Below are 17,790 nucleotides of genomic sequence, written 5' to 3' on the forward strand. Positions count from 1 at the left end.
ACATGTATACATGCTAACTGCTGGAATCTGCTTTTGTAAAACTAAACCATTATAAAATGAATTACTTTTCCTAAAACTCATTTTCAAAGTAAAATGTCTACCCTTTATCGACGAACAGCACAATAAAAAATGCTTTCTGACAAGTGATAATAAAATGAATTCTACGCTGTCGGAGAGGACAGGGCCCCCAAAGACACCTGTGCAGTGTGCACACCCAAAGGCCTTATGACTACTGTACACTCATTTAGAAGAGAGGACACTTTCCTAACTAATGTGTCTTACAAATTTGACTTCAGTCTGGAATGAGAGTCATATTTATATACAGACAGTTAAACTCTGTAGAAGATTTTAACAAGATACAGAAAATAATACTTTCATCAATTAAAAGCACAACACTTTTTGAATGGAACCCACAGTCTTAGGAATCCTAGGTTATATCACTGAGTTACGTTTCTATTTCAAAAAACCCACTGGGTTTTAGTTTAAGAACTTCATATTTTAATTGTGTGAGAACCCATGTACTTTAATAGCTGATATTATCAAATGCCTAAAAGCATAGGACATTTAGAACAATTCACAATTGTCACCACCAAAATTCAATTTTAAACACAAAGAAGTGCTAATTTTTAAAGATTAAAAAAATGTAAAAGAGGTGCTCAAAATTACATTTTTTCTCAGTTAAAATTTCTGAAGCATTTCATTATTGTGAATCCATTCCCCATGCCTTGCGAAGGCAGAATTTTTCATCGACTTCAATTAAATCATGGTTTAAGTCTGTCTGGGTCAAGGCATTTATCATGTCAGTCATAACCCAAGTGGGAAATGTAAGTACTTTTAATGCCATCTCCATGACAAGATGGGAACCCTCTATTTTGAAACAATAAAAAGGAAATTATTTTATGGGTAATGAAGTGTTTGTCCCCTTTCCTCATATTTGGCCAGGAAATCAGTCAAGGGGTTTTTTCTCAAAGGGAAGCAAGGACTTCAGTGCAAGAGCAGGTGTGTTGCCTGCACTAGGAGGATACAGCAAGGTGGCAGATTATAGGTATAAAAGGCAGATTATAGTATAAAAGTCTTTATACTGACTAGTGCTGGGCAGTATAAGACACCGTTCGGTTCCTAGAGGTATTTATGTGTCCTTTGACCTGCAATAGACTTGTCTGGATAAAGACTGTTTGCCTGTGTTTCCCGGCTCAAAGATCAGTCACAAAAATACAAAAAGTCTCCTGGAAGGAACTAGGCAATAAAACCAGTAGAACTAAATAATTCATTTATTTAACATTGTTTATGCAGTTTTATTAATAAGTAAGTTCCTTTTCCTTGGGGTGGGGAACAGGGGTTTAATCACTTGTGTTGAAATGCACACTCATTCACCCTACCACAACAGTAGTGAGAGAAAGAAAAGGAACAGTTTTAAAACTCCCCTTGCATTTCCCTTGGTTTTTTTTTTTTTGTAATAGATTTAGTTGTGGCATCCAGATATCACACTTCTTATTAAGAGAGTTCCAGATAAACCTTACCAAAACTGTCTAAATGTGTTCTAACTGTCTAAGAGTTACTACTATAATATTTTATTACACTCTTTACAAAAATAATTATTTCTAATTCTTAATTTTCTGTCTATAGCTATATGGGATATTTGCTTCTCAAAATCACCCATAAACTAAGTTGGAAGAAACTACATTGCGCAATTGTCTTCAAACTAATAATTTCTTTTTCTAATCTCTCCCACTTGGTTCAAGGACTCAAGTTTAGGTTTGTGTTTACAATCAGCTCTTAAGTAAACGTCACTTAAAAGGTTCAGTAAGATTCATTAAAAACAAAATATGTAGCTCCTCTACAACTTAACAAGTTTCTAGTTCGTTCACGAAAAACACACCTCTGCCTCAGTGAGGATGTAGGTGACCTGGCATGGTTCCCCCAGTGAGGGGTGAAAGCTGCACACTTTACCCTTACTTCCGTAAGTAAAAAGCAGACTTAGGAGCTTGCACCGTGTAAAGCGTTAATTTCATAAAGCCACCTGTCACCTGTCTTCCGGGCACATCTGGGATAGATCCCCTTCAAATGTGCCAGGATGCCATACCCTTTCTCGAGCATCTATCCTAAACAAGCTCACTGAAGCGTCAAGACACCATTTGCAGGAGTCTACAGAAAGGAAACCTTCAGTGCTCGCCCAACATGGCTGTGCATTTCAACTCACTCTGGAGAACCCCCAAAGTGGCTGGGAGTCTGACATCTTCCAAGGACCTTTCCAGCTTTTCTGCTTCCAACAGCCCTAGCGGCCGCTCCCAAAGCCTCACTCATCCAGCTGCACTCGGGGACAGATCCCATCTCCGCTACTTTCCTACTCTCCTCCGCTACCCTTTCCGCCTCAGATCTTCGAGGAGACATTTAAAACGACAGAACGAACTCAAGGAGCAAAGGGCAACCCCTGGCGAGCCCGTTCCCTCCACCAGTCGAGTGCTTCCTTGGGGGATGGGGGTGGGGGACGCTTTGAAGTCCTGCAGTGCCTGAACCTGAACCTAAGTGGAGGACGAGGGACCTTGAGGGCGACAGAAACAACCAGAGCTGGGCTGGATGTCACCCGGGGTGGGGGTGGGGGTGGAGGAGAAAAAGCTGCAGGCTGCTGCCCAGGCGGGAGGGAGGACGGGACGAGCCCGGCCGCTGGGGGGCGCCGTGGTGCACCCGGGTGTCGGCGGGGAAGCCGTTTCCAGGGAGCACCGGGCTAACCTCGGCTAGGGCAGGGTGGGCACTGGGCACTGGGCACGTATGCTCGAGGACACACCCGACCCGGCCCCTGGCCCGGCCCCCCGGGGCCCAGGGAGCGCGGCGCACACGCCTCCGCCCCGTCACTGACAGGTGGTGGCTCGGGCGAGCCCCCGCCGGGACCCGCGGGGTGTCACAACGTGGCGCCACGCGCGGGCGCGGGGCGGCGCGGCGGAGAGGTTGTACCTGGCAGGCACCCACGTACCTATCATGGTCACCGGGCGGGTGGTGGCTGCGGGGCGAGCACGGCCTGCGCCGCGGGCGCCGGCACCCGCCCGAGCCTCCCACCAGCGTTTCTCCCAGGCCTTAGGCGGTCATCCCGGGCTCGCCGCCCCGCGCGGTCCCGCCCCCCTCCCCACGGCAGGCTCAGTGCGCGTGCGCGCGCCCCGCCCCGCCCCCGAGCGCGGTGCCTTCTGGGAGTCGTAGTTTTAACGCGTAAGAGTCTTCCGCCCACACACACTCACACACTCCGGAGGCGGCCGCCGCCACCCGCCGTTCGCCCTTTCCGGATTAAGACCCAGGAAACGTGCGTCACGAAGGGGCGGGACTATCGGGCCTAAGTGTTGACAAGTCGCTTAGCAACCAGGAGGCTCACCTTTGGAAGCTTGTAGCGGCTCAAGCCTCGGGTCCCAGCCCTCTTCCCGCCCCTCCCCTCCCCTAAACACCCTTCACCTTGGAGCTGCCAAACATCTGGATCCCCCTGGGTACCACGAGGGGTTGAATTTCTACCAGTAACTCGCCTTTTTTACGTTTTTTTTCCCCCACCCCCGACCTCCTGCTCACATCTGTAAAGCCCACTGGTTTGTCTGCCACACTTTTGACAAGAACCGAAAAAGAAAAAAACCAAACGTATTCTAGGAAGATGGTGGCAGAAAAAGAGACCCTGACCTTAAACAAATGTCAAGACAAGATGCCGAAGAGGACCAAACTGCTGCCACAACAGCCGCTCCCGGTGCACCAGCCTCATTCCCTGGTTTCTGAGGGCTTCACAGTCAAAGCCATGATGAAAAACTCAGTCGTAAGTGATCTTCCTCAATTGAACGCACTTGCTCCCCCAGTCGGGGGGACACCAGGTTGTTGTGGTGGATGTAAGGGCCTGAGGATGGATTCCCAGCCCAGGTCCTGGGTTCTGTTTGCCAGAACTGGCGATGACTCTTGTCAGTAACCCAGCCTGCCCACAAGTGTGCAGAGAGGTAGACCAGATGGTTAGAAAGCTTTGGGGACATACAGGCTCGTTCACAAGCACCTTCACGAGAAATTGTGCTTTCACCGCTAAACCCAAATTACACTTAAGCTTTTCTAACTCAAAGTGAGGGGTAAAAAATCCTTATCCTTCTTGGATCGTAACTTGTTTCCCCTCAGTAACAGGCCCTCTAGAGTGAGAATTCTGAGAAGTCATAGGCATGCGAAATTTTAACACGAAGCAGTATACAGCTGGAACACATAAACTCATCAATAATCTAATGTAACTTATTTCATCTGGAACATTTTAGAATGTCTTACACTTCAACCACATCTGACAAAAGGGTATTACTCTGTTGAAGTGTTCAAAAGCTGCTTATGTGAAAACTGGTTCCTGATAGGCCCTTTAAATACATTTTTAAATAATATGAGCTGTATTTCAAGTGTCCCTACTAATACAAGTCCTATTTCATTTTTATTACTTGGGCAATAAAAATAAAATATTCCTAACACGAATGGGAGAAAATATTTAAAGGCACACAAATGGTTTATCTGCATGCATAACACTACTTTTAAGCCTCCTTATTTATTAAATAGCCTCTAATTTGGTATGCTAAACCAAGTTTGTCTCTTGAGTAGGCACTGTTTAGGAATGTGAAATTAAATACTAAATGTAATTTAGTATTTTCAAATTTGTACAATTTACAACTTGAGAGGATATTATTATTCAATATATTACCTTAATAGTGTTCTCCATTGTCCCATTTTTTTTACTTATTTATCGCAAGCCTAATACTACCTAAACACATACTTAGAGGACACAAATAAAGTAGATTACCCATAGACTTGCAGCTCAGATTCCTATGCTGTTAAACGGAATCATATTTTTATTTGTGTGGGGGGGGTTTGATTCACGGTATTTGATATTCTTTGAAACAATCTGAAAAAACTAACTTCAGAGTTACAGGAAACAGGAAAGTCTGTTTCTACAGTCAATACTTTTATTTCACCTCTTTTGAGTTCTGTGATGTAGATTTTTGTCACATTATAAAGTTAGGCATATCTCTCGCTCTGAAGGATTACTTCTATTCAGACACATATGCCAACTTTCATCTTTTAATTTGAGCCACATGTTCTCAAAGCCAACCCAAAGCCACGTCTCAGATGTCACACTCCCCTTCTCTCTGCAAGTCTAGGTTATATTTCAGTTTTCTTCCAAGAAAAAACACAGAATATGCCCTAAGAATTATAGAAATTATTTATGAAATGATGATAACTGGATACAGTTATTATTTGTGACAATAATTTCCTAAAATCCCAATGACAAGTGGTCTTAAGCAGTATTTTTGTTTGTTTTTTGTTTTGGATTTTGTTTTGTTTTGTTTTCTTTCTTTGGTTGCTTAAACTTCTGTTTTGGTCCCAATAGAAATAAGCTATCTCAGACATCTTCAATCAAACAATAATAACCAAATTCACATTGATACAATGTTTCCCATTAAAGGTTGAAAGAAGATACAAGATTTGAATATTTGTAATTCATTTTCCTTCTTAGACAATGATTATGGAGCCCATAACCAAAAACTGCTTAGCCGGTGTTATTCCCGTATGTCAGGTAAAAGAGGACACTTTCTGCACTTATACATGTTATCAGAGTACTAGTTAGGTCAGGCATAGTGAAGCACACTATAACCTCATGCTCAGGAGGCAAAGGAAGGAGGATCAACCCTTGAGGATAGCCTAGGCTACAAAGGAAGCTTAAAGGAAGTCTATGGTGCATATGGAGACACTGTCTTAAACATACACACACTGCAAGTTAGAATATGGACCCAAGGCTGTGATGATGTTATTTGTAGGCTCTGATTCCAGGCCCATCAGAAAATAGGCCAAGAAAGCTACAGAATTCCAAAAGGATACAATCTTCAATATATCGTTGACATGTTGGAAAAAAATTCAGTAACCAGCAATGCAGAACAAACAGGTTCGTTATGTATGTCCCAGAAGCAGCTCCTGTCACGTCTGCTTAAGTCCATGGCTAAAGCCAAGTCTTAAAGTCACAGCTTATTGGAAGAAGGAAGGGGAAGTGGGGGTTCTAACTGGTAGCTCTTTGGCTGTATCAAACTTGCAATGTTCTGTTATTGTAGTAGAAGGGAAATGAGACACTGGGGATAATTAGAAGTCATGGACTGTCAGTGATAAAGATGGTTCATTATAGTGAAGAGAAGCACACAGATAAGTCCACCTGGTCACAATACAAACAAGCATCTGTAGCTAGGGTTATAGATACTCATTCCATCCAGTGAAAGCATTAATGATGGTGGAACCAGGGAGCAATTAGCTGATGGGGCCCCACAAACCACCCAGGTAAATAATGTCTCCCAGTCAGTTACCAATACATGCAGATAAAGCTGTCCAGAACAAAGTTCTTCTGATGATGTAATGTAAAGATTTGGGAGCTACCAAAACACATTTTTTAAAATTAAAAAAATACTTCATCAGAGCCAGCATAATTTAAAAAAAATTATTCTTTGACAATTTCATACATGTATATATATTTTTTCCTTTTTTATTTAAATTAGAAACAAGTTTATTTTACAGGTCAGTTCCAATTCCCTCTCCCTCCCCTCCTCTCCTGCCTGGCAACGACCCCCTATCCCATCCCCTTTCCACTCCTCAGGGTTGGTGAGGCCTTCCATGAGGGATCTTCAAAGTCTGTCATATCATTTGGAGCAGGGCCCAGACATTCCCCCATGTGTCTAAGCTGAGAGAGTATCCCTCGGTGTGGAGTATCCCTCCCAAAGTCCATTCGTGTACTAGGGATAAATACTGATCCACTACCAGAGGCTCCATAGATTAACCAGACCCCCAAACTGACATCCTCATTCAGGGGGTCTGAATCAGTCCTATGCTGGTTTCCCAGCCATCAGTCTGGGGTCCATGAGCAACCCCTTGTTCAGGTCAGCTGTTTCTGTGGGTTTCTCCAGCCTGGTCTTGACGCCTTTGCTCATCACTCCTCCCTCTCTGCAACTGGATTCCAGAGTTCAGCTCAGTGTTTAGCTGTGGGTGTCTGTTTCTGTTTGCTTCAGCTGCTGGATGAAGGCTATAGGATGGCATATAGGGTAGTCATCAATCTCATTATCAGGGAAGGGCATTTAAGGTAGCCACTTAACTATTGCTTAGATTGTTAGTTGGGGTCAACCTTGTAGATCTCTGGACATTTCCCTAGTGCCAGATTTCTCTTTAAACCTATGATAGCTCCCTCTCTTATGGTATCTCTTTTCTTGCTCTCCTCTATTCTTCCCCTGACTCTATCTTCCTGCTCTCTCAAGTCCTCCTCTCCCCTCCTCTTCTCCCCCTCTCTTTCTCTGAACTCCCTCTCTCCTCCCCCCATGCTACCAATTAGCTCAGAAGATCTTGTCCCTTTCCCCTTTTCTGGGTAGGAACATGTATGTCTCTCTTAAGGTCCTCCTTGTTTCCTAGCTTCTCTAGCTGTGTGGATTGTAGGCTGCTACTCCTTTGCTCTATGTCTAAAATCCATATATGAGTGAGTACATACCATGTTTTGTCTTTTTGTGACTGGGGTACCTCACTCAGGATGGTTTCTTAAATCTGTTCCTTTACTGATTGTCCATAGCTCTTCCTAACCTGCATATATAATAACATTCTGTCACCAGATAACAAACATCTACCGATCAGTGGGTGTGTGCTTTTCTAGTACATCTGAATGGCAGGGATAGGACAGTCGGTAAAAGAAGGCATACTGAGAAGCAGCTTACACTTTTGTGTTGGGAACAATGCCTGCTGCTTAAAGACTCCTAATTCTCCCCGTTGCCAAAGAAATAAGTTATTTCTCACTCATTGTTTTTCTCCTTTGCAATATACTTATTCCTGCTCCTGTTTTAACCCCTTCTATAAATTCCATGTGAATACAGAATCTACTTCTAATTCATCTTCAAATTTTAACCAGAAGCAAATAAGTATTTGATGAATGAAGGAAAGCAACTCTAAGCTTTCTTCTCTTCTCCCATGTCATTAAAATTGAGTTTTTGTCTCTATTTAAAAATATTTTTAAGACTCACACAATTTAGGAGCTCAAAAGATCACTTTAAAACATGGTGGTGGTGCATGCCTTTAATCCCAACACTCAGGAGGCAAAGGCAGGTGGATCTCTGTGAGTTTGAGGCCAGCCTGGTCTACAGAGTGAGTTCTAGGACAGTTAAGGCTACACAGAGAAGCCTTGCTTCAAAAAACAAACAAACAAGCAACAAAAAAACCAAGCAAACAAAAAAAGCAGCCAAAGCATGGTGGTCCTTACCTCAACTCCTCAGTCCTTGGCTACACTAAGAACAAAAGTAAAAGTTCTTACCTCCTATGAGGCCCTAGCTATTGTTGCTTTTCATGTATCTGTTCATATATGTGGGCATATACAGAGATAGTTACATATATGTCATCCCCATCCTCATCATCTTCTCCCTTACGTCCCAGGGCCGCCATCGTGGTTTTCTTGCTGGTCCTGATACACTGATGGTTTGTCTGCCTGGGTGACTGTTTCCTTCTAGTTCCCTTTACCTGAAATGTATAGAGCACCTTCTGTTGCCACCTTCGTCTTGTTAAAAGTTGACTTTGTGGTAAGCTCTTCTGACCAGTTAGAACCTCAGCCTCCTCGTCATGGTGTCCAGCCCTGCCCCTAACTGCTGCCTGCCTCCCTCTCATGTCTGTGATGTCAGCATAGCTGAGCCTGGGCTCCGTCCATCAGGCCCAGCCTCGGAGGCTTGCGGATTTGATTATTTCAGTCACTGCTCCATCTCCAGCCAAGGAAAAGTTCCTGCCCCATACGATAGGCTGTATTTTCTGCTTTTGTTTTCTTTTTTGGTCAGATGAAATCATGAATATTTTATTCTATAACTACTTGATCATCTCTAAGTTAGAATTTTCAAAGAAAATAACAATAAAGTTGCATTGGTATTGAGACGGAATACTATATAGATGTCCTATGAAGTATTTTATTGGCTTATTACAAAAGTTGCGTTGTACACTATAAAACATAAGAATGGTTTGGCTTAGAACAGCTTTCACTTAAGAGTGTGGAAAAGATTTCAGTCTTTGTGTCTTGAGACTTCTTGTGATTTCAGTGTTCAGTTTAAAGGTTTTTCTTTTTTAAATCATCTTATTTTATAAAAGTAGAAATTCTGTTTATTTCCTAAATGGCCAGAGTTGTACTTTATCCTTGATATAGACTGTATGTTTGCTTATTGAATTTAGAATTCCTGTGTACTTTAAATGATCTGTCAGTGCTGTGAGTATATAAATTCAGATGTATACTTAATGATCTGTTGTTATCACATATCAATGTTTTAATAGACCATACTTCATCTTATGTCTGTTGGATTTTCTATCCAATCCTATAAGAAAAACAGGGCAGACTATTTTTCCCCACAGAACATAGTAGTCTCAGATTTATGAGCTATATATTAAATGATAAGAAAATAATGGAGATATCTATATTATTTTGTCTCTGTAGCTCAGTCTACTCCTGAGAATATATTTTCAGATACCAACCATGTACCACATGTTTAGAAAATGTATTTGCCCTAAGTGAGTCACAGGCGAACATTAAACTAACATACTGTCTCGCCCACCTCCCAGACCAGTCATATCAACATGTGTAACACAAACTGGACTCACTGGGTTATAAAAAATTTTAAATGCATATTTAAAAACCAAAATTTTAGTGAACACGAAGCTAGAAGAAGTCTGAAGATGGGTAGTGGATCCAAGAGGATTCAGGGAGAGGTGTGGGATATGTGTGAATATAATCAAAGAATGAACAAAAATAGTAATAAGTAAATAAGTACCAGCGTTGCAGAATCCTTTGGTTCCTTTCTAGTCTTGCACCAGCCACAGTCCCAGCCTGAATATATCCTTCCTGTTTGCAGCTGGTTTTCTACCAGGTTTTCTACTATGTAATTTTTTTTTTGGATCGGCTACTCCCATCAAAATTATGCTTCTGCGATTCAGCGCCACTGTTGCATACAATTATAGTTGTAAATTAATTGTGCTGGTTAATTTTAAATGCCACTTAAGCATAACCTGGAATCACCTGAAAAGTCTCAATGAGAAGCTGGTGTGCAAATGTTTTGTATCTATTCCTAAATAGTATTCTTGTGTATGAATGCACTACCATTTGTTTAACCATCCCCTTCTGGCTGAGGATTTGTGGCTTCCAATTTAAGGTTGTTACAAGTAGCTCTCAAAGAAAATTTTATCTTTTTATTTCCTGTCTGCTGCTCCTCCTCCTCTTCTTCGTGCTGGCACTCAAAAATCTCAGCACTTCTGAAAGTCCTTCTTCATAATACTAGGAACAAGTTGGAAACAGATGAAGCTGTGACTTTCCAGTTGTAAGAAGACATTTTTCTAACAAATATTCTTACATTGCTGTTCACCATGTCATTTTTATGTCAAATACCTCCATTGATTTTCATACATTAATTTTAGCCATAATCTTGTCAACTTAACTATATACATAGGTGACCTATATGGCTTCTACAGCCAAAATATAATCATATTATCATTTTATATTATTTTTGTCATCCTTTTGAGTCATAGTCTCACTATGTAGCCTTGACTGACCTAAAACTTTCTGCATAGTCAAGACTGATCTCAAACTCTGCCTTTCAAGTACTGACATTAAAGGCACACTGTAGAGTGAAGTTTTACTCTTTTTTCTGTTGGCCTTTTGAGGGGCCCACCATTCAGCACCTAGATAACTGATTCTTAGTTATGAATGCCTGGTCTTAACTTGACTTGTTTCTTGTCAGCTTTTCTCACTTTAATTTATCCCATCTACCTTTTGCCTCTGGGATTTTATCTTTCTCTTCTGTAAATCTAGCTTTCACTCTTACTCTGTGGATGGCTGGGTGGTTGGGTGTCTACATTAGGTAGGTAGAAAGAAAGAAAGAAAGAAAGAAAGAAAGAAAGAAAGAAAGAAAGAAAGAAAAGGAAGGAAGGAAGGAAGGAAGGAAGAAAGGTGACTGAAATTTAGAAAATTATTCTTTATCTTGCTTTGTGCCCTAGATTCTTTGTTTTATTTTATTAGGTTTTTATTTTTATGTATATGGTGTTTTGCATGCATTTATGTCTGGGCAGTGTGTGCATGCCTAATATGCTCAGAGTCTACAAGAGGGCCTCAGATTTCCTGGAACTAGAGCTACAGATGGTGTGAAGCACTGTGTGAGTGCTAGGAGTCAAGCATGGGTCCTCTGCTAAAGCAGCCAGTGCTCTCTCTTAACTACTGAGCCATCTCTTCAGCTCCTGAACTTTTTGTTTAAAGTACATGTCTCTGTGATGCCTTTTGGGCCATACCCTATCATAAAAGGAAAGCTAATAGTATAAAAGGAAACACATGAAAAGTTCCCCCATTCACTTATATTTTCTGCCATAGAGTAATAGCAACTGAAAAGAAAAGTAGGTTAACCCAGCTAGACCCAGCATGATGCATGGTGATGGGCAGTGATAGAGAAGGCGCCTGTTTCTCTTGGAGGCTTCTGCCTGGTCCTGTCTGTACTCACTCTAGAAAGTACCTAAGTGAGGTAAGCATCAAAGCTTCATTATATCTCATTATAACCTTCCACCATTTTTCAAAGGGTACAACACTGTTTTCTCCAAGACTCCAATTGTAAAGGTCAGGAATTTAATATCTGAGATATTTTAGTTCATTTTATTATAACTCTTAAGTTCTCTGGCTACATAGTTGCATAGATTCTTTTAGGAATTCTTTTTTTTTCACCTTCAAGCTTTATTTATGACATCCAACAACTATACAGCTAAATGCAAGCATGCATCTTTAATTAAACAATAGAATTTTACTGAAAAATGAAGACTAGACACATTGCATTTACTAAAGCACACTAAAATTATCACATTTGTTTGATGTAATTAAGTGATGATAGTTAATCTTGGAAAGAATATATATCTTTTTGTATTGAAAATATTTTTGCCATCCAGTATATTCTAATCAGTTTACCCTCCCCCAACACTTCCCAGATCTTCCCTACATCCTCACCCACATACTCTACTCTCTCTCTCTCTCTCTCTCTCTCTCTCTCTCTCTCTCTCTCTCTCTCTCTCTCTCACTCTCTCATAAACAGACAAGCAACAAAAAGTCAAATAAAGCATAATTTTTTAAAAAAGAAATATAAGCATACACATAAAAATCCAAAAGAAACAAAATATTTAAGCAAAAGTCCAGTAAGACTAAGAAGTGCCCTAACAAAACAATATGAGACAAAAAGTCTACAAAGCATCATTGAGTTCATTTTGTGTCGACCATACACTGCTGGACATGGAGTCTATTCTTAAGCTGGTTAATATAACAAATAAGACTCCACTGTAGAGAACTAATTTGTCTTTTACAAACAGATATCACTTGAGGATAGTTTCTTGATTAGGCATGGCACCCATGACCATCTCCACCTCTCAGCACTGTGACCCATATCTGGCTTGAGGTAACTGATGTCAGTCTCTGTGAGTTCATACACGTATCAGTCCTGATGTATCTAGAAGACACTCTTTGGAGTCATCTGTTTCCTCTAGTTCTTCAGTCTTTCTACCTCCTCTTCCACATACTGTTCTGAGCACTGAGGAGAGGGGTTAGATGAAGACATCTCATTTAGGAATGAGTATTACAAAAGCTTTTACCCACTGCACATGGTTCAGTCGTGGTCTCTACATCGGCTCCCATCTACTACAAGAAGGTGTTTCTCTGATGATGGATGAATGAGGCATTGATCTGTGTGTATAACAGCATGCCATTAGGAATCATTCTATTGCTACATTCGTTTAGCAGAATAGTAGTGTTTGCTTTCCTCCTAGGCCCATGGTCCATCTGTTCTCAAGTTCTTAGCCTCCTGATCGGTGTCAGGCATAACTTCCATCTCATGGAGTCAGCCTTGATTCCAGTCAGATAGCGGTTGGTTCGTTCTTACAATGTTTGTGTCACCTTTGCACTGGCATGCAGTGCAGGCAGGCCACTCTTGTAGACTGCAGAGTTGGTGCTTTCCTTTCTCCTCTGAGAGCGTGTGGAGTACCTTTCAGTACCACGGACACTACCCAGTAGGGGTGAAGGTTCAAGTTAGGCACCAGCTTTAAATCTCTGATTTCAATAAGGCGCATAAGTGTTGTTTTCAGCAATAGAGTCCTACCATCAGTTTGTGGAGGCAATAGCCTGGGATGAGATACTTGAGGGTTTCACTGGGTGTCCTTTGGCCAAAAACTCAATGCTATTTAACTGCTGGATGCTTTACTTAGTGGTGAAAGGTGTCTAAATAGACCATTGTGTCCCCTGTTATTTGGTGACTCTAGGTTTCTATTTTAAGAAGATTTCTACGGTATAGGTTTCCCCTAAATCTTCCTTAGTGTTCCATATTCTCACCCTTACCCCCTCTTTTTCAGCCTCCTCCCATTGTTCAATCTTTCTGTTCCAATCTCTCCCCAGTCCTTCCATAACTGTATATTCTATTCCCCCTTCCTTGGGTGATATTCCCTTCCTCCCTAGTCCCTTTCTCTGTACCTAATCTCAGTGATAATATATACATTGTAGCACATCTATCAAATGCTTAAAAGCTGACATCCCCACTCAGGTTGATTTTCTATAGATCCATCCATTTACTTGTGAATTTCATGATGTCCTAGTTTTGTTTATTTATTTATTTAAGCAGGATAATATTCTATTGTGTGAATGTACATCTTCATTATTGATTCGTGGTTTTGTTTATTTATTTAAGCAAGATAATACTCTATTGTATGAATATACATCTTCATTATTCATTCAGCCCTTGATGGACTAGACTGTTTACAATTTCTGGATATTATGAATAGAGCAGCAATGAACATCATTGAGTAAGTATCTCTATAGCAGAATATAAAGTCCTTTGAGTGGTATATGTAAAGCCTCTTTGATGGTATAGCTAGATCTTAAGGTAGATCTATTGCCAGTTTCTTGAAGAACTGATACACTAATTCCCATAGTATCTGTAAAAGTTTACACTCCCAACAGCAATAAATAAGTATTCCCCTTTACCTACATCCTCTCGAGCATGAGCTGTCATTTGTCCCATTAATCTTGGCCATTCTGACTAGTATAAGATGAACTCTCAAAGTAGTTTTGATTTGCATTTACCTGCTGACTAAGAATGTTGAACATCTTTGTCTCTCAGCTCTTTGTGTTTCATCTTTTGAGAAAGCTGGGCCTGCTCACAGAAGGTCATGATAGCTGAGTGTCTAGACTGTTGACTTGCACTCATAGATGGAGGATGTTGGGAAGGTCACAGGCCCCTCAGTGAATATTCACCACTCTCAATCAATTGTATGCAATTCTTCCCTAACTGCCCGTGGCCTTGAAAACTCCAAAAGGGTCTAGAATAGGAAGGGAAGCAAGGAGGGAGCTACATCACATAGGCATGGAGGAGTCATCATCCAGGCTGAGTATAGACCTTCTATTGTGGCTGTTTTTAAGATCACTCATGTTCCTGACCATATGTAACCCCTTCCCCATTCCTCTATAAGTAAACCTAATAAACTCATTGGTTCACCAGAATAAACTTGGATGGAATTATATCTGAGTTTGTCATCAGTATCCTAGGATACAGGGTAGATATTGTTTGCTTCTCCCTCAGGGAAGGAATTTAGCCTTAACAAAATACCATGGCTTGCAGTGCTTAACAGAGACTTTTGTTTCTCACCTTTCTAGAATTTGTTAGTCCAAGATGCTGTGAGTTTGGTTACAGCAAAAGCTTACTATCTTCCACGCTATCAGCTGGCTTCTCAGTGTGTATCCTCATGTGACCTTGCTCCATGCATGTGCGTGGAGTCCTTCCCTTCCCTAACCTTCCTGACCTTTTTTTCTCAGGAAACTACTAATGCCTTCACGAGGGTCTGAGCCCCGAGTCCTAGCAAAATCCTAATTACAGCCCCATAGTTTTATTTCCAAATGTGATGATATTGGGGCTCTTTAGACAACAGTCCATGTCAGGTGGGAGCTGTTTTGATTCATGTCTTGGGGATGAATGCAGGACTGAAGTTGTTAGCTACCAGAAGACAACAGTTTTTGTACAATCTTAAAGACAGCATGAACTTGCCTTTAAGAAGGAAATTAACTGTGTAGTGTGCTTGTATTCTGCACAAAATATTTTATTTTAACTTTCATGTGTTTGTAACAAGAATGTGATGCATTGCTATGAAGTATAATGTAATCCTCACAGAAATTTTTATCATTTGACCACAAAGCTTCTGTTGACAACTTTTCCCTGTCTGTTTTTAAGAGATTTCCTTCTTAGACTGTGTAAATGTGACTCTGAAGTATCTGCCTTATTTCATTTAGGATGACGTCCTTAGTTTCTCCATATTGTAAAGACGACAAAGTCCTCTCCCCCATGCTCCCATTGTACTTAGATCCCACATTTTTTTGGCTACCATAAATAATATTGCAATCATCATAGTGATGTCTATATCTCTTTGGCTTATTGACTTCATTTCCTGTGCATACACAGTCATGCATTGTTTTCCTTTATAGGCGTCTTAAGGATTTTCATTGTAAAAGAAGAAAATATGATGTAGAGTACTTAAAATATATAAAGGAAAATGTTTCAAAGATATACCTTATCTGCATGCTATGTGCCTACACATGTGTATTCATGTGTCTGATGTTGAAGTCATGTATCATTAATATGCTTAAAATTCTAATACCTAACAGTATATTATCATTGATAGTTCATTAATTTTCCCTAATTAAATTTAGTTTTGCTTTCTCTTACTTTCCTAAACTGATTCTGAAATTCTTTTGATTTGGATAACAGGTTAATTTCTAGAGGTGAAGGAAGTAGGTGCTAGGGATTAAACCCAACCTCATGCACTACAACAAGCATTCTATAAAGCCACGGATTTTTTGTTTCTATTTCAGTATAATTTCTTCCCATTTGATTTCTATTGTTTCTATTATTAAAATTTTCTAAAGGTTGTGATTGGATTGTTTAATTTCAACAATCTTGTTAATGTTTTTATTTATTTATTTATTTATTTATTTATTTTTGGTTTTTACAAGACAGGGTTTCTCTGTATTGTTTTGGAGGCTGTCGGTCCAGCCTGGCCTCGAACTCACAGAGATCCGCCTGCCTCTGCCTCCCGAGTGCTGGGATTAAAGGCGTGCACCACCACTGCCCAGCAATGTTTTATTTTAATAGAAACTGCATTCTTGCTTTTTAAATAGTCATGGCTATTTTGTTTTATAGTTTTATAGTTGTATTTATGAAGAACTGTTGTGTTGTTGGCTAGGACTTTGCACTGTTGTTTTATAATTTTTGCTAGTACACAGGAATCCAACAAAGCAAGAAGGTCTGCTGTAACACCGCCACGCTTGCATACAGTGTACTTTGGCCTTATTCGCTTCCAATGTTACTCTCTGGTTACCTCTTGCCCCTCCTTCCTTTCCAACCACATCTTCACGTCCTTGGTGTTCTTTCACTTCCTAGATTTCACAGTGATGGAAGACATGTCATACTTATATTTGTGTAAATAGTTACATGTAGCATGATAGTTTATTTTCCTCGACTAACATAATTTTTCATTGTGATTGATAAAACTCTTTCTGTCTCTGTCTGTCTCTGTCTCTGTCTCTCTCTCACACACGCACACGCACATGCATACACACACACACACACACACACACACACACACACTTTCTGTATTCCCATGGATGGCTCCACACTGTGAACTTTGTGCTGTGACAAACACAGGTTTACAGGATATCTCTAGCACAGCATCTTAAACTGTGTGTGTATGGGGGGCACCATGCAGTGTCTTATGACTCACCACACATGAGGGTCATGAAGACTTTGGCAGCAGTAGAGAGTTTCTAAACAAAAAGTAGCCAGAATACAGTTCAAACTTGAATGTGTCATGGAGTGGTTCTGGCAGTGCTGGCCCGTGTTGTGTCCCAGCACATCACGGCAGCCTGGGCTCTGAGCACTTGACAAGGTGCACTGTGCACTGTGCTTATTGACATGCCATGCTGGGCCGATGGACTCTGCCCGAGACACCTGAGATCTGAGTTATTGTAGACTGTGAACTGCAGTGTTTTACCTACACACTGTCTTCTGTCCTTACAGAAACATAATGGGTTCAATATGGAGGAACAAAAAGACATAATATTTTCCTACCGTCATTTCTCTCAATGTTAAGTGTCAAATTAGTACATTTTGAATTTTTAAATTTGCTGTTTGATGGTTTGAATTTCACAGAATACAGAATAAATGAATTTTGACTCAGGATTAAAAGAAAATTTCCAGAGGTTTCTGAAATGTTCCCCAATCTTTCTTCTGTCATTTTTTACTATCCAAGATGATGTTCTTGGCATTGACTATTATAAAATTGAAATACCAACCGGTTCTGAACAATGCTGGATATGTCCTCATCTGCAAAATCAAACATTTAGCCAAGATTTAATTCTTTATGAAAAATGATGAAGCACATGGATCTCACTGATGTGTAGATTTAGCTTGTTTTTAATAAAGGTGAAATTATATGTATAACAATGCATTATTTTAAAATAAATGCATGTAGGATTTTTGATCAGTTAATATTTGATTTACATCCTGTTTTATGTGCCTAAATACTGGAGTTCATATAAAAATCTTACAAGTGAAAATGGGTCATAACTGGAAACAGTTTAAGAAGCCTTGCTCTGTGGTAAGCTGGCCTTGATTCAGTTGAATGAACACCCAGAACTACTATAGCTACCATGGAAGAGAGTTCTGTTTTAATTTCTTGAGCACATTCCATGCTTTCCCATAG

At 40.5% G+C, this 17,790-nt stretch overlaps 2 protein-coding genes across 6 annotated transcripts in view; one reads left to right on the forward strand and one right to left on the reverse strand.

The window, feature by feature from the left end:
- Prkn (parkin RBR E3 ubiquitin protein ligase) overlaps positions 1-3,124 on the reverse strand; it is a 1,082,502-nt gene extending 1,079,378 nt beyond the window's left edge. For 3 of the 5 annotated variants that reach the window (XM_040758175.1, XM_040758173.1, XM_040758174.1), the window contains exon 1: positions 2,972-3,121. In XM_040758175.1, the coding sequence (XP_040614109.1) occupies positions 2,972-2,978 (7 nt within the window). In that variant the 5' untranslated portion in view covers positions 2,979-3,121. Of the gene's footprint in view, positions 1-2,971 lie in introns of all 5 variants that reach the window. The other 2 variants (XM_040758176.1, XM_040758177.1) reach the window with 2 other exon arrangements.
- An 86-nt stretch (positions 3,125-3,210) lies between these two features.
- Positions 3,211-17,790, forward strand: part of Pacrg (parkin coregulated) — a 414,782-nt gene continuing 400,202 nt past the window's right edge. The window contains exon 1 of the mRNA XM_040758179.1: positions 3,211-3,784. Coding sequence (XP_040614113.1) covers positions 3,629-3,784 — 156 coding nt within the window. The 5' untranslated portion in view covers positions 3,211-3,628. The remainder of the gene's footprint in view (positions 3,785-17,790) is intronic.

This window comes from Mesocricetus auratus, unplaced genomic scaffold, assembly GCF_017639785.1.
Source record: "Mesocricetus auratus isolate SY011 unplaced genomic scaffold, BCM_Maur_2.0 Super-Scaffold_100018, whole genome shotgun sequence".
NCBI classification, from domain to species: domain Eukaryota; kingdom Metazoa; phylum Chordata; class Mammalia; order Rodentia; family Cricetidae; genus Mesocricetus; species Mesocricetus auratus.